This window comes from Cornus florida, unplaced genomic scaffold, assembly GCF_030987335.1.
Source record: "Cornus florida cultivar Cherokee Brave unplaced genomic scaffold, ASM3098733v1 CherokeeBrave_3.0.0_Hap2_Chr11, whole genome shotgun sequence".
NCBI lineage: Eukaryota > Viridiplantae > Streptophyta > Magnoliopsida > Cornales > Cornaceae > Cornus > Cornus florida.
This window is the reverse complement of record NW_026775581.1, coordinates 79957132-79974185: the sequence shown is the minus strand read 5'-3', so window position 1 is coordinate 79974185 and position 17054 is coordinate 79957132. Positions and strand designations below refer to the sequence as shown.

At 31.5% G+C, this 17054-nt stretch overlaps 1 protein-coding gene and 1 non-coding gene across 13 annotated transcripts; one reads left to right on the top strand and one right to left on the bottom strand.

Moving 5' to 3' along the window:
* Positions 1-5732: 5732 nt before the first annotated feature.
* On the top strand, positions 5733-5835 carry LOC132287255 (U6 spliceosomal RNA). Its single transcript, XR_009472972.1, has one exon. It is a non-coding gene; the product is annotated as a U6 spliceosomal RNA (small nuclear RNA).
* LOC132286275 (pleiotropic drug resistance protein 1) lies at positions 5735-13319 on the bottom strand. Of its 12 annotated transcripts, none has more exons than XM_059788571.1 (24): positions 13006-13319; positions 12754-12874; positions 12564-12652; positions 12396-12480; positions 12102-12261; positions 11932-12008; positions 11742-11795; positions 11557-11647; positions 11074-11375; positions 10692-10973; positions 10240-10556; positions 10004-10164; positions 9799-9902; positions 9533-9689; positions 9306-9416; positions 9054-9217; positions 8486-8818; positions 8108-8398; positions 7924-8007; positions 7713-7846; positions 7361-7588; positions 7078-7249; positions 6549-6803; positions 5735-6460 (listed from the first exon to the last, which is right to left on the bottom strand). In XM_059788571.1, the coding sequence occupies exons 1-24, from the start codon at positions 13317-13319 to the stop codon at positions 6203-6205; spliced, it is 4344 nt and encodes a 1447-aa protein (XP_059644554.1). In that variant the 3' UTR covers positions 5735-6202. The 12 variants fall into 12 exon arrangements, with proteins under 12 accessions (XP_059644554.1, XP_059644557.1, XP_059644558.1 ...); XM_059788574.1 differs by having other exon boundaries at positions 9054-9213; positions 9302-9416; positions 13006-13286; XM_059788575.1 differs by having other exon boundaries at positions 9054-9192; positions 9302-9416; positions 13006-13286.
* Positions 13320-17054: the final 3735 nt, after the last annotated feature.

Here is a 17054-nt window from a genome sequence, read left to right as displayed (position 1 = left end):
GGAGAAGGTTTTGGAAGGAGAAACAACCCAATGGACTTTATCTTCTCTGTTTGGATTTGCAGGGAGAGGTTAGGTCACTCACATTGATTCTTCCAAAAGAGAGAACTGACCTTGGCTTCCAAGGGAATACCAGAATTTTGGGCGCAAAGTGACGTGAGTTCAAAATTGAAGGAACTAATGGGTGCCAATCGGGAGCTATATAATTTCTAGACTTAGTTTTAGTGGGTAAAGTACGGTTCACCACCCCCTCTCTCCTTTTTCCTCTCTCTAATTTATCAAAATACTTAAATGACCAAATTACCTTATGTTTAGATGGCAAATTTCACAAGGGGGTATGGTTGTCCAAAAATAAACAAACTTTCATTTGTTTGTCCTTATCTCAAACCTCAGAGGTGTTTCTGTACTTTATCCTATATATATATATCTAAATCTATATCTATAATATTATTAAATATGCAAAGTGTTTCAGTGTTTTAGTATTTTAGTATTTATTTATATAAAAATATATTTATTAATTGATATAAAAATAGTTTTTATAAAAATAGTTTCTATAAAACTCTAAAAAAAAAAAAATTTATAGATAATTATCACAATATAACCGGCCCGGCCCAGTTATGATTATGTCATTATCATGGGAGGACACATGTCATCATCCTATTAATTCAAGAAGCTTCTATAAGTAGAAACATGGAGGAAGGAGAAAGGGGTACAGAAATTGAGAATTCTATAAATCCAAAATTTTAGAGTAAAATAGAGAAGCTCGAAAGAGTTTTAGTATTTCAGTATTTATTTATTTATTTAAAAAATATATTTATTAATTGATATAAAAAGAGTTTTTATCTATATTTTTAGGTCTATTAGGATTTATTTATTTATATAAAAAATATTTATTAATTGATATGAAAAGAGTTTTTATAAAAATTAAAAAAAAAACTCTATAAAACTCTAAAATCTACCTAATAAAATAATTATTAATTGATATAAAAATAATATTAATTTTTTATTAATTGATATGGAAAGAGTTTTAAAAAAATAAAAAATAAAAACTCTATAAAACTCCAAAATCTACCTAATAAAATTTAAATAAACCTATTTATCTATTTATTATTATGAATTTTTTAATAAAAGAAAATCTAATTAGACAAGAATTATTAATATAAAAAATATTTTATTATGAGTTTCTTAATAAAATGAAATCTAATTAGATAAGGATATATTTAAAGAAAATAAAATAATTTGTCTGAATCTCTATCACAAATTACATATTTTATTTTTAATAAAACACTATCATAGTAGGCAAAGATATAATTAAAGTGTTTCTATATAACACTAACACAAATTACCTATTTATCTATTTATTATAAGTTTTTTAATAAAAGGAAATCTAATTAGACAAGTATTATTAATATAAAAAATTATTTATTAATTGATATAAAAAGAGGTTTTAAAAAAGTTTCTATAAAATTCTAATACAAATTACATATTTATCTATTTATTTGAGTTTTTTAATAAAAGAAAATCTAATTAGACAACAATTATTAATATAAAAAATATTTATTAATTGATATAAAAAGAGTTTCTATTAAACTCTAACACAAATTATCTATTTATTTATTATGAGTTTTTTTTAATACAAGAAAATCTAATTAGTCAAGAACTATTAGTATAAAAAATATTTTTTAATTGATATAAAAAATAAAATAATTTTTCTAAAATTCTACCACAAATTATCTTTTATTATGAGTTTTTTTAATAAGAGGTAATCTAATTAGGCAATAATTATAAATATATAAAATTAGTTATTAATTCATATAAAAAAAGTTTTTAAAAGATTTTTTATAAAATTCTAACACATATTACCTATTTATATATTTATTATGAGTTTTTTTTAATAAAGGAAAATATAATTAAACCAGAATATATTTTAAAAAAATAAAAAATTTCTATAAAATCTATCGCAAATTAGCTGTTTTATTTTTTTTATAAAAATCTATCACATTATTTATTAATTATGAGTTTTTTAATAAAATAAAATCTAGACAAGAATATATTTATACAAAATAAAATAATTTATATAAAACTCTACAACAAATTAGCTATTTTATTTTCTATAAAACTCTATCACATACCACATGTATTTATCTATTTATTATGAATATTGTTAAAGAAAATAAAATAATTTATATAAAACTATAGCACAAATTATCTATTTTATTTTCTTTAAAACTCTATCACATATAACTTGTATTGATCTATTTATTATGAGTTTTTAATAAAAGGAAATTTAATTAGACAATGATATATTTAAAGAAAATAAAATAATTTTTTATATTTATAAAAATAGTTTCTATAAAACTCAAAAAATTACCTAATAAAATCAATCGCAATAAAATATTTATTAATTGATATTAAAATATATTTATAAAAATAGTTTCTATAAAAGTCTAAAAATTACCTAATAAAATCAATCACAATAAAATATTTATTAATTGATATAAAAAGAATAGTTATTTTTTATGGATAATTATCATATTATAACCAGTCCGCCCAGTTATGATTATGTCATTATCAGGAGAGGACACGTGTCATCATCCTATTAATCCAAGCAGCCTATAAATAGAGACATGGAGAAAGGAGGAAGGGGTACAGGAATTGGCAATTCTAGAAATTTAGAATTTTAAAATAAAATGTAGAAGCTTTGCGAAAGAGTTTTAGTATTTTTTTTTTATAAAAAAAAAAAACTCTAAAATCTATCTAATAAAATAATTATTAATTGATATAAAAAGAATAGTTATTTTTTATTAATTGATATGAAAGGAGTTTTTTTTTTTTTTTTTTTTTTTTTTTTTTTTTTTTTTTTTTTTTTAAACTTTATAAAACTCTAAAATCTACCTAATAATTTGTGTAAGTTTTATAGAAATTGAGAATTCTAGAAATTCAGAATTATAGAGAAACTCAAAAGTCTAGAATTTCAGAATAAAATAAAAAAGCTCTACCAAAGTATTTATATATTTATATAAAAAAATATTTATTAATTGATATAAAAATAGTTTTTATCTATGCTATTATTAAATGTGCAAAGATTTTCAGTATTTCAGTATTTATTTATTTATATAAAAAAATACTTATTCATTGATATGAAAAGATATATATATATTTTTTATTTATTTAAAAAAACTCTATAAATCTCTAAAATGTACCTAATAAATTCAAATTAACCTATTTATCTATTTATTATTAAGATTTTTTTAATAAAAGAAAATCTAATTAGACAAGAATTATTAATATAAATTTTTTTATTAATTGATATATAAATAAAATAATTTCTATAAAACTCTATCACATATAACCTGTATTTATCTATTTATTATGAATATTTTTACAAAAAATAAAATAATTTCTATAAAACTTTATTACAAATTATCTATTTTATCAATTTCAAAATATTTCAGTATTTATTTATTAATATAAAAAATTATTTATTAATTAATATAAAAAGAGTTACAAAAAATTGCAATTTTTTGTAAGGTTTATTGTTACAAGTTTCAAATCAATAATTTTAAAAAATGAAAACAAAAATTATATAAATTATAAAACATTCATAACGTGCGTCGCACGTGCCTTTTTCTAATATTATTATGTTTATGTGTATTCTTTCACTCATTTCTCTACTTTCAATTGTCTCTTCCATTACGTGCTAATTAGTTTGGTTATCATCAAGGCACTCTCATTTTAAAAGTGCATCAGTAAGCATTAAATATTTATCAAAAATGGCCCTCATGATAAACTTGCCTAAACATTATTAATGCACATGTATGTATATGCATTGTTACATTGTCCACATACAAGAACCCGAATATAGCTCACTCTTTTTGCTCTCTGCTGAACCCCGCCATGAATAGAGATGAGAAAGGGTTACAATAATAATAATAATAAAATTACAGATGAAAAAAAAGTGAAACACGTATTGTGAAAAAACGAGTAGAAAAGTTCGGGTTCTCGTAATCTATTGAGAGGTCCAAATAAGAAGTTACATACTTAATCAATTTAGAGTCATATAATGTATCACTTTATTTTAGGAGGCATTTAAGATATTTTGCCTTTTATATATTTTTTATATTTTTTAAAAAAAGTTAATTATAGGGAATGGTTTGGTAAATGCACAATGACATTAGATGGAAAGTGGTCGGAGGTGAAATGTAAGAGGACAATTTGTTCACTTTTAAAAAGCATGAAGTATTGTGTTCATTTGGTGAAATTTTGGGGAGATTTTGTACTTTCTTATATGTAGTGTGTGTGTGTATTGCAGTAAACTATATAACATTTATATCCTTTCCATATGCGGGGCAATTTTTTTCCTTCTAAATAAAGTCATTTGCATCATCAAAATGCCAGCAATGTGTTCTTTAGTGTGAGGGTAAATTCACAATGACTTTTGCACAACTAACAATACCATTGTGACAAGGAGGTCCGAAATATTTCTTTCAAAACTTTGGATGAAACAAATAATTTACCTTTAAAAAGAAATTTTATCTATAGGAGAGATCTCTATTGCAGTTTCAATTACGACACCCTTCCAAGGTCTCTGAGTATGTGAGATTAGAGTCCGGAAGTCTTGGGAGGACAACAATCTGGCAAGAGATCCCAGTTGACCAAGATTTGCCTAAAATTAACCATTGGGCTGGATGTCACTTGCTTTTTTTAATTATGGTTAGCATTTCATTTATTTAACTCTCTTTTTCAATTGTATTAGTCTGCAAATTTTTTTTTGGTGGAAAGGTTTAGTTTAATTTTGAATAATTTTTCAAACAAAAAAGAAAGTTCCTAAAATTATGGCATTTTATAAAGGAGGTCTGTATAATTTAGCCTATTTTTATCGGCTAAACTTAAAAATGATAGCATATCAAGCAACAGTAAAGACTTGTAGACGGGTTGAGTACGTGTCAAGAAAGAAAGTGACAAAAGAATTCAAATGACATCAAAAGTTCAAAACGGTCCTCAGTTAGCTAAAGATGACCCAGATGGATTTAGCTATAGTAGTTAAAGCACAGTATCTGTAGGTGATTTGGTTTTCTTCTCCAACTTGCTTGGGCAGTGTTGTCTTCTGATCAAAGTTCTTCGTTGCTCAAAAAGGTAATCTTTTATGTATGTATATATATATATATATATATATATATATTTTATATCCATTCAATTGTGATACTTCAAGTTTTGAGCAAAACTTTATTTTTCTTTTTTCTCGTATACCAATCACACACCGAATCTAGTAGTTTCTTGAGATATTATTACTCGAATTTGACTCTCATGGGATTCCCCCTCTACAGATAAATTGCGCGTGCTGTTTGTTTGACATTTTGTCTCTTAGACTTACTTTATTTTGATTCTGCTTCAGTTTGTTGATGGCATTGTTTGTGCTTTGGTTCTTGCAAATTGTGATGCTTTGTGTTCTTTAATTCTATCTGTGTTCTTAAATTTTACTTTTCTTATTGATAATTCTTAACCTATTTCGTGAAACTACTAATTGATGTACACATAATATCAATGCTAAAAATTTTGTGCTAACCTTGATTTATTTCTAGCTACTGTACTCTTTTAACAATATTGCTTTGTTTTTATCAGTTGAACAAATTAATCCTTACTGTCAGGAAGGCAATCAAAGAAACCACTCAACAGAATGTTCAAAAAATTTATGCATCATAACTAGTTTGACAAGGCTGTTATAGTAGCAGTAGCTTGAAATCGAGAAATGGTCCGAAATTGGAACTCTACAGAGAATATTAGCATGGCCCCTGCACAAAGATGACACGCACAAATTGAGAAATGGTCCAAATTTTTTACCTTTCAGAAAAAAAAAAGAGAGGCTGTTATAGTAACTGCTAGAAATTTGTTTTCTTTTCTTTTTTTTTTTTTTTTTTTTTTTTTTTTTTCATTTTCTTCGTATAAACTTGATTACATACAAATGGGGTAGAATACATGGACTCAGAAGTTTTGTGGTTTTATGGAACAAATTTGACTAGCTATAGAGAGCACAAAACCTAAAAGAGAAAAGGGGTGGGGTGGGGTGAGTGGCCAAAAAAAAAAAAAAAAAAAAAAGGGACAATAGGACCTTCTATAATGTACTATGCGTCTATCTTGTAGCTTGGAAATTCACCCATATCAGATCAGAGCTTGATGTAATGAAAATCCCTGTGTTGAAACACTACTATCTTTTTTGGAAGTTAAATGCCTTAATTGAAAAGGCATAGATGAACCCAAATAGCACAGCTATACCAACAATAATGATCCCAACATATCCAACGAAGTCATGCCTGTACCCAAAATAACTCCTTATAAAATGCTCTACGGTTTCTCCTGTGTCAAGCTTGTCCTGTATGTCTCCAAACTGTGAAGCAACTAATCCATACAAAGTCCAAGAGACTGGACAAATCCAATAATACCACCTCCACCAAACTGGAATCCTCTGTCATAAAATAAAAAAGGAAAACGTTTAGTCCTCGTGAGTTGTGATCTCATCTCAGGAATGAATTAGTAATATCATTAAAACTTACTGTCCGTGGAATTATAAATCCTGAGAAAAGGTTCCATATTGCATAGAAAGCAGATGAAACTATGGCAGCAATGTTGTGGTTTGGAGTAACTGCCACCGTCATCATCCCATAGAAAGTAAAGTATAAGAAGGTGAAGTACATGAAAAACAGATACCAAAAGAACTTGGTAACTGTCCAGTCAAATCCGATCATGGCATAAACTATGACTCCATAGATAACAGTCTGAACAAAAATGTATGGGAGCTCAATTGCAACCTGCATAACAAAGGATTTGGTGAGGCAAAATTCATATGATCTCTCAAAATCTTGAAAAAAAAATCTCCATTTATGCTTTTACTCTTTGAGTAAGCACAAAGTGATCGATGTGCATTGCCATTGCCTTGTCTACTTCTTATTAATTATATTTTCTTCAGTAAATTCAGATCACCAGTAATTCCCGAATTCCTCATCTTAATTATAGAGAATCCATAGAGATATCTAGATGTATTTCTGTCCTCATGACTTTCACATAAAAGTATAAGTAGTTCACCTGTCCAAAGGCATATGGCAAAGCTGAATACATTCCCGCTGCTCTTTCCCTGTAAAAAACTGTTCTCTCAATAGCGACTACTGGCTGCACCGATGTAGCATTCTGTACACCAATAAATAGAACAGCAGCATACATAGAACCCATTGCATTAAAGAGATCTTGTTGCCTTCTCCTGGATTCCATAAACTTGAAATTAAATTGGGAACTAATAATGGAAAAAGAATACAAAAGAAAATTTTGAACACAGGAAACAATTCAAATTTTCTTTTCTCCATATATTTACCTTACGGAGCCTATATCCCAGAATATTGTCCCAAACATTACAGCTATGAAAGTTGTGAATAAGAGCCTCACTGCAGTGTATGGCGGGTTCCTCCAGTATGACCAATGTTGTTTCCATAGGCAGGCCATACATTGAGTTATTAGAGTTTGCGAGTATTTAGTAGGAAAGTATAGATCTTTGGAGCCTGGAGGAGGTGTATCAAGTTCCTTGATCAATGCTTTATTTCTCCTGAATCATTCACCATAGAATATTAATAGCTAGATCCTCAACAGTGACTTTCATTTTACATTTTGACATTTTCATTTCAATGTATTTTGACAAATTTGAACTAGAGTGTTACGTGCGCCCTTACTTGTACAATTCTGAGTTCTTGTACAAATCGGCAAAGTTAACCCCAAGGGCTGCTTCTTGTGATGCAGAAGTCACTTCCAACATCCACGTTGCTGGATTATAACCATCTTTGATTTTACTAACTCCATCGATTCCCTTGAAGAAGCATGAGCTGTATATGTTAGAACTGCAAATATAGGAAATTTAAGTGATCTCATGTATTATAGCCTTACCTCAAAGTACTTGATCAAATGGGAGGAATGGCGGCCTAAGGGACCAACGTATATTTCTTCACCTCCTCGTTTTAAAAGGAACAACTACAGTTCAAAATAGTTCTACATTAGTTCTCTTTGAACATTAGAAATCAAAAAAAAAAAATATTACCAGTTCCTTAATCTTGAAAAAATATCAACCTACCTCATCAAAAGCATCAAATATGTCTATGCTTGGCTGGTGGATGGTGCAAACCACTGTTCTTCCTGTATCCACTGTGTTTCTCACTGTTCTCATCACAATTGCTGCCGCCCTGGCATCAAGTCCTGAGGTTGGTTCATCCATAAATATTATAGATGGGTTAGCCACAAGCTCAACTGCAATAGTCAGTCTCTTGCGTTGTTCAGTTGAGAGACCATTGACTCCAGGCAATCCAACAAGTGCTTCCCTCAATGGAGTCAGCTCCACGAGCTCCATAACCTCCTCGATGAACATCTGCAATCAATTTGTTAGATTTTCAGCCAATGATTTAATTTGCCTGGACTAAACACATCATTTAGGAATTCTATGATTGGGAGTCACCTTTCTGGTTTCAGAATTGACTTCAGGGGGCAACCGTAGCCATGCAGAATATTGCAAGGACTCTTGCACTGTGACATGAGGAGAGTGGATATCAGTTTGCTCACAATATCCTGCTATGCGGGCAAATGTTTCTTGCTTTTTTGGGTACCCAGATATTCTGATCCTTCCCTCTATATACCCACCCGTTTTCCTACCGGCCAAGACATCCATTAGAGTGGTTTTACCAGCCCCACTTACACCCATTAGAGCCGTAAGAACTCCTGGCCTGAAAGCACCACTCACCCCTTTCAAAAGTTCTAGCCGGTCTTCACTAATACCTTGAGATTTCATTTCCTGAAAGCACAGTCAAATTTCTTAATTATTGTCCAATATCTGAATGAATATTAGGTTTTATGAACATAGTTAATTTAGTAGTAGAAACAGAGCTTTGGATTTTGAGAGTGAAAACAAGGAAAGCAACTCAAGTAGTATAAAGACAGCTCTTTATCATACATAATTCAAAATTTCTTTGAAATTTGGAACAGTATTATTCAAAACTGGCAAGTTCAGAACCTGAGCTCAAACATACCTGTGGCATATCTACAGCATATCTAATATCATCAAAACTGATGGAAAAGGGTTCAAATGGTAGAACCATTCCCCTTTTCCTGTTCTGCGAAGCTTCACTAATGCTACCCACTCTCGACGACATTGACCTTGACGATGCACTTTTTTGAACTTCATTTCCCCTTTCTGCAGATATGATTCGAATTGAATATAGTAAATCTAGAACCCTATAAATTAGAAACCGAAACACAAACTTGGGAGCTTAATAACCCACCAGAAGAACTCTTCTTTCCTCTTGATGATAGCTCAGTCAACTCTCCTGTTTTGATAGCACTTCTCTCTGCCAAGGTTTCTTCAGAGAGAATTGCCTGAGGCTTCCCAAATGCTGCAGCAAATTCACCCAATTATTAGGACAAGTTGAACACCAAGTAACTTCAATCAGACTTGATGAGTTTTACAGCAAAGTCCCAAAATCATAAGACAAATTAGTTGGTTACTTACGGTCAAGATAAGTTAGAGCCACAGTGAAGAGGAAATTGAAAAGGAAAACATATCCAGTCAAAGCTCCTACACCAATCCAATACCAGTTCGCTTCTGGAAAAACCCCACGAGATTTCATGACTTTTACTCCTAATGATTCTGTGGAATTAGGAGGAACCTACAAAACAGAATTTTCCACAAAGTTTAGATTATGTTCCTCAAAATCTTTTTTCCCAAGTTATTCATTTTGCTTTTCTTTTGTTCAAATTCAAGAAACTGATGCTTACATGACTCCAACTCTTCCCAAGGAATTCGTTAACAACTATAGCATTCTGCCCATACATCATAGGTGAAAACCAATATCCCCATATCCACCATTTCTTTACATCATCTGAGAGGGTTAAAACAGTTCACACAACTCACAATTAACTTTAAGCAGCATAATGACCAAGAAAGAAATATATAGGTTCTATTAGTTTCACACTTCTTTACCTCGTGACAAGATAAATCCACCCATTACAAGAACTGCAAGTAACGCGAATGAGCCACATGTGTTTGCAACAATGATGTTCCTTCCTAACGCCCCAATGAATCGAAAAAGTCCTGAAGCCATCTGATTAATGCATAGGAGTACAAGGTACTGTTTGAAAAACCTACAATTAAGAACATTCATCAGATTAGGTAACCAAAAATTCTAAACCAATTTAAAAGGCTTGATGCTATATTACCTTCCAACATCTGGATCAAATCCCATGACATAATAAGTCATAAAAACCCAAATAGCAACTTCAACAAATGTGATTGGAATCTTGAGAATCCATGTAGGTAGAGAGTATGCCCAAGCAGGAAAAAGGAGGAGGTCTCTTTGCTTGTAAAAGACTGGAAGTTTCATAATGCTCAATGCAAGCTCTGAGAACCCATTAAACATAATCATAATAACAGCAAAGAATATAGCACCCATGTAAATTCCACCATCTTCTGTTGTCTTCTTAGGCATCTCAGTTCTCAAAAATAATGTCATCGTGATTATTGCCATCATAATAAGCTGAGGTGGAGAGAATGAAGAGTACACCGATTAGTTTGAATTCGTTTGGCCAATTTGAAGATGTTTAGGCAACTCATAATTTCAAATTTTCCTTATTTAAAATAGAAAATTATTAATGCTTTGCTTGCTACTCACTTGAGTCATCTTGAATATGTAGACAAATGAGTTCCTCTTCATAAGCAAGTATTCTCTCGATATGCATGCTTTCAACAATTCCTTCTTGTTAACACCGTACTTCTCAGTGGTTAAAGAAGCAGGGTGGCTCTTGGCTTTGTCAAATGGAACAGCAAGCTCATCGCCTAGTTTCCGGCCAATATGAAATGATTGAAATGCTTCCGCAAATTCCTTGACAGTAACAAAATTATAAGGATCATCTTTGTGTGCCCAATACTGCTCTTGATCTTTCCTTGATGTAACCTATATAGATGCCCACCAAAAGAAATTTAAAATCAAGTCTAGTATATTTTACTGCATAGCAGAAGTCGAGGAAAAAATTAATTTCTAAAGCTAGAATTACTTCTTGTAAAAAGTCAGCGACTCCTTTCCTCTCAGGACATTTGAAGCCCATGTATTCAAAGAACTCTAGCACATTTTCACGGGGACCTTGATATACAATTTGCCCATCTGAGAGGAGAATTATGTCGTCAAATAGGTCATAAGTTTCTGGAGCTGGCTGGAGAAGAGAGATAAGAGCAGTTCCTTGAAGGATGTGAATGGATTGCCTGATTGAATTCACAATTTGAAAAGTTGTAGAACTATCCAAACCAGTTGATATCTCATCCATAAAAAGTGCTCTGGCTGGTCCAACCAGCATCTCCCCTGTATCATATTCGATCAGAAAATTCAAAAGAATAACTCAAGTATATAGTAACATTTTTCAGGATTCTGGAACTATTATGTGCATCTTGAATAACTCAAAATTCAAGAATGGCACAAATAACTATCTTCAAAAGGGCTAAATTTAGTTGTTGGAGTACTCTGAGCTGTTTCATGCTTTTACCTGTTGTGACTCGCTTTTTTTGTCCGCCAGAAATTCCTCGTAGCATTTCATCACCCACGATTGTATCAGCGCAAACTTCCAGACCTAAAATCTATGCATTTTGAAAATCAGAAAGGATATAGATCAGATTCTCCAATTGTTTCACAAAATCTTCACATTAGCTTAGATGAAGTTCAAGTTAGCACCTTAAGAACATAATCTGTGACAACACTTGCCTCCTGGCCTTCTAGTGATGCTGCCTTTATGTATAGAAGTATAAAGATCACAATTAGATTGTGAAAACAAGAAATCTATCTTAAAACAATTATAGTCTCACATAATTGTATTCAAATAATATATATATATATATATGTTGTTCTTGAGCTACTTCCTTACCTTCATGTATATATCAAGATCAGGATCTGGCTTTATGTTTGCTTCCTTCTCCCTCCTTGACAATTCTGCCAACATTTCTGCAGATTTTGCAAATTCAAACCATGTCAAACCCGATAGAATTCTTGGAACTAACTCTTAAAAAAAATAAAATTCATGTCAATTTAACTGACCATAATGGGGACCAACCCCTTGACATCTTGCTGAAAAAGCCAATGTTTCTCTCACAGTCATTTCTCCTATATGAAGATCATATTGACTTATATAAGCTGATGTCCTCTGTGGAACAAACTCATCCATTTCATGGCCGTTGTATGTCACTCTCCCCAAAACCTATAGTTTCATAAGTTTGCATGTAACAATATAAGATCATAAGGGCCTTATTGAAATTATACACACACACACATATAAAAGATTTGCAGATGAAGTAAATCTGGGATTAGTAAAAGGGCTACAATATTTCTTACTTTTAGATCTGAACCAAGTTTTCCAGCCAGAGCTAACAGCAGTGTGGTTTTTCCTGAGCTTGGTGGGCCTAAAAGCAATGCCATTCTGCGGAAAATTATTAATTAAAATGAGAAATAAGAAGCTAGGAGAGTTCAAAATGCACAATTGTAGTATCTTGTGATCTCCACCTGCCAGGCTTGATGATTCCACTGACATCATGAAGGATTGGTAATGGTTTCTTTCTACTAGGAAGAATATGGAGATAATTCACGAACCCCTTTAAAGAGATAAATTGAAGGGTGAGTCTAAATTTTAAATGAAAATCGCTAGCATAAATCATGTAAATAAATGTTTGTATTTAGTTAAAAGATGAATTACCTCTAGCATACCAATCGTGAAGTTGAATAAAGTAGGCAATGCTCTACCGCCAACATAAGCTTCCACGTCAACATTTAAATGCTCAAACCGCACTTCAATAGTTGGAAGATTAATTCCAACTCTGCATTTTCAAAAACACGAAAAACCAACATAAATAAATCATTAAAGGATGCTTCAGGGGGAAAAGATATTGAACATGTAGATCAGTGCAGAGTCTAATGATGCAAGAGTGTGTGTTTTTTGTGAGATTACCGTTCAATGCGTTCCTTGAGCTTCAACAAGAACCTCTCATTATCTTCCTCTGCAATTTTCACAAGCCTCTCTAACAGATTCTTTTTATCAAGTAGTCCAAGACTCTTTATATCAATTTCTCTTGGTTGGCCTTCTTCTTCAGTCAGTATACCTCTCTGTATACGTAGATACGTTGGTAGTTTCTCAATAGCAGCCCATTTCAGAGCTTCTTCATCATCTTCTTCCCGAGAAGACCTCGAAAATATTTCCATGGCATTGTTCCTCCATATATTAGAACTACTTAAACGTGCACTACTGATTCTACCACTGTCCATTGTTATTGCACAGAGCTGCAGAGGTTAATCAACCAAAGCACAGTAAATTCCCTCCAAGTTTCCTGCTGCAAAGAAACTTAAATTCTTGAATTTCTACTCTCTCTCTCTCTCTCTCTCTCTCTCTCTCTCTCTTCTAAGTGTTTATTTTAGAAGCAGAGAGAAACAATAATGTATGTCTCTTTCTCTGTTTCATCTGTAGTTGGTTTTTGAAGGGACTTGGTACTTTTGAGGAATTTTGATAGGAGAGAGGGTTATATATACATAACATGTAAAGTACAAAGGGTCAACTTTAAAATGCTTTATTGTTGGTTGATGTAAGGGTTGATGTAATTGCACTTCATGGAAACATAAAAAAAAAGACTAAAATAATTGACTCTGGCTATGGGGACTCCATAAACTTGCACTTATGATGCCAACTATTTATGTCTAGGTATAACAATTTAAATTCACTCATTCCTCCACCATAAGTGCATTTGAAACCCTCTATAGAACCTTCCAAAAAAAAAAAGAATCAATCTATAAAGTTCAACTAGAACCGTGATCCTATCCTCTCTGTGACATTTTTGTCCTGTGCCTAATGCATCAACTTTACATCGTGAATGCAACAACTTTGAATTGACAATGCAATAACTACATAAATATGTTAAATTCTCGATATTGAACACGTAGATCAGCTCACATCTAATGAAAATCAACGTATAAACGTACATTTGTTAGTTTTCTCCTCTTATTTCAAATCAAAATGACCATCTTCGCAAGGGTGCACATTTTTCACAAATAATTTGGAACGTGTTCAACTTTTTCAAGCAATTATTGTGAAAATTACCATTTTTAGCAGAACCAGAACAGGTACAACAGCAACTATCACCTACCAAACACAACTTCAATTTGGTTTCATCATATCAAATAATGTTTAAAAACACTATACAATACGATTAGCATCAACTCCCTTTTGTCCTTAATTCTGAACTGTCCAAAGGCTCCAAAAAAGGGCTATGATTGGCTGTTTAACTGCCAACTTTCATATAATAATTTAAATAATCAATAAATTAAAAAAGAAATGAAAGATTCCACAAATTGACAGAGAGAGAATAACAGAACAGAGAAATGAAATGACAGTTTCTTTAATATTTGTCCCTAAATCCAGGAGTGAGGGTTATTTAATGATGTACTATTCCCAAATAATCAAATATCTAGAGGTGTTTGCCATTATATACACATGCAAGTCATACTTTACTACTGATTACTTGGGATTTGCTCTGTCCAATATCATAATCCTAATTGAAGTGTAAGATTTCAACATAAAATTAAATGAGAGTAGAAGCTTGTGCAACATTTGTGATTCAGTGGTAGATGACTTTCTTTTCTATCTGTCTAGAAACTTAAAACATCTTTCTTTTGCTAGAAACAACTTCAATCTTCTTTCTGTCTTCATTTTTTTTTATTTTTTATTTTTTTATTTTTTTATTTTTTATTTCTCCTTGGTTGAAATTCACATGTTCATATTGTTCTTACCGGATTTCAACCCTTGACCTTTCACTTTGAAATATGAGGAAGTATCATTAGAGTACAGCTCTTGGCGTCAATCTTATAAATTGCATTCGGAGAAAAAGCTTGATCTAGTTTGTTTCAATGCAAAAAATTTCATACTAAGGTTGAACATGATAAAATAATGTGCATGTGTACAATTGTCCAGTGCTAGTCTTGTCTCATTGAGCATATTTGCAAGTTATTAATGTGTATTATCATTTCTTTTTTTTCCTTCTTTTTTCCTTCCTCTTTTGATGAGTGTGTATTGCTCTTTCTCTTCATCTTCTTCTTGAGCATAGCATGAAACCAATATTTCGTCCTTTAGTGCAGCAGAATCCTAGTCCTCAACAAAGGAATTAGTTTAGTTTTTTTTAAAGAAAAAGTCAGAAAGAAAAAGAATTAAATTAAATGTTTTATTGTCAAAGGTCCCAAGTCAGATTTGTCTGCTGTGAGCATGCATAAATATGTATGCTAGAGATTGTCCATTACAACCAAGGATTTCAAAAAGATATTCCCTCCAAACCATTCATATCCCATAATGGCCTGACTATGATAGATTCCTTTAATTCAAAGGAAAATGATTCTCTCATAACCAGACAACCAAAACTCGATACTTTTTCAGCCTTAGGATGCATTAAAGTAGGACCCGTGTGAGTTCCATAAGAATGCATCAGAAGGTTGGGAATGCATCGGCCTTCTAAATCGGTTGTTTGGTTTTGCTAGCGTATCATTACTCTCATTCAAAACAATATACAACTTATATATGGCTCTGAGTGATATATTTGATTATTGTGTTTGATGCTCCAGATCTCATCTGACCCTTTTAGCAAAAACAAGCTCAGGTGGTCTCTTTGACAGGCAAGAGGTGTTGAGCTTCTAGGAATAAACAAATATATCTGTCATATAGGTGCCAAGTCCTTGTGGACTTTTGGTTACTCCAAATTTAATAAAGAAAAGTTGTTTTTAATGCTTTGATAATTTGACTAGAAGTTGTTTGTTAGACAAGAAATCCCAATAAAAAATTGCTAAAGATGTCTGTGCTTACCGCAGCCCCAACACATTTTACTTTCCCGGCATTTTCCTGTCCATTCTTGGGAAAGAAGTGTGAAAATTTTCAAATATTAACTTCTTCTTCTTCTTCTTCTGTTTTTTTACTCAATACAATATTACCGTTTACACAGAGAAGTAAAAAAGTTGTTTTTAGTGCTTTGATAGTTGCTCCAGAAATCCTAGTATCATAGTGCCAAAGATATCTCTGCTTGCTTCAGCCCTCAGTACATTTCACTTTCCCAGCATTTCCACATAGTAATTTTTTTTTGGCAATTGATAATTCTTGGTACCTTGTATAATTTTTTATTTTATTTTAACCATTTGAGTACTTGTGTTTTTTTTAATCACTTGACCTGTTGTCTAGTGATATCTCATCTCCTTTCAAATAAGATGAAAGGTTTAGGTATTCCAAACATATTGTTGGAATTATTTGCGAGGAAAAAACGTGTAAAATTTTTATTTTTATTTTGTATTAAGCATATAGTTTGTACAGGTGTTACTCGCACGTATTGACCCCACGTTAACAAAAATCAACTGACGCATGCAATTGCATCACCAAAAGCAGTTGACAACCTTTTTTTGGAAAGTTTAAACAGCAGTTAATGACTTATTTTTTGTTTTAATATACAGGGTTATGATTTTGCTAAAGAATGATGAAAAGATGAGGAGATGAGTGACTAGATTGCCGTAAGAACCAAGCATCAGATCCTTTTCTTGTGAAATTTCTTCTAAATACACCAGTACTTGATCCAAGGCATTTAATCTGGATATATTTCATCTCATGTGAAAATAAAAGGTAGAGAATTCAAGTCTCTCTAATAACATTACGGAATTGTTTTGCCTTACGTAGAATTCAAGGAGGCTGGCCACCTCGACAGATGATTTTTAAGCGTGAAAATAAGTTAAATAACATTATATCTTTACAAAAGTAGTTACCCTTTTTTCTCGGAACATAATGATTATCAGTCATCACTGTGAGATTAATTCAAAAGTGTCATTCATGCACATCTTTGAATTTATGCACATTTAGTCTGGCCTTCTATTTAAATAATGTTTCTTTAAATAAAAGCATACCCATAAATGAGTAGTCTTTCTCACAGTTTTCAAGACCACACTTGGTTACAACATATAAGATGCTTATTTTAAATTTTTATA

Coding starts and splice junctions, on each gene's coding strand:
- LOC132286275 (XM_059788571.1), bottom strand. CDS start 13,319: ATGGACAGTGGTAGAATCAGTAGTGCACGTTTAAGTAGTTCTAATATA. Junction 11,796..11,931: donor ATCTTGATATATACATGAAG/GTAAGGAAGTAG, acceptor CTATACATAAAG/GCAGCATCACTAGAAGGCCA. Junction 9,417..9,532: donor GGCTCTAACTTATCTTGACC/GTAAGTAACCAA, acceptor AATTTGCTGCAG/CATTTGGGAAGCCTCAGGCA.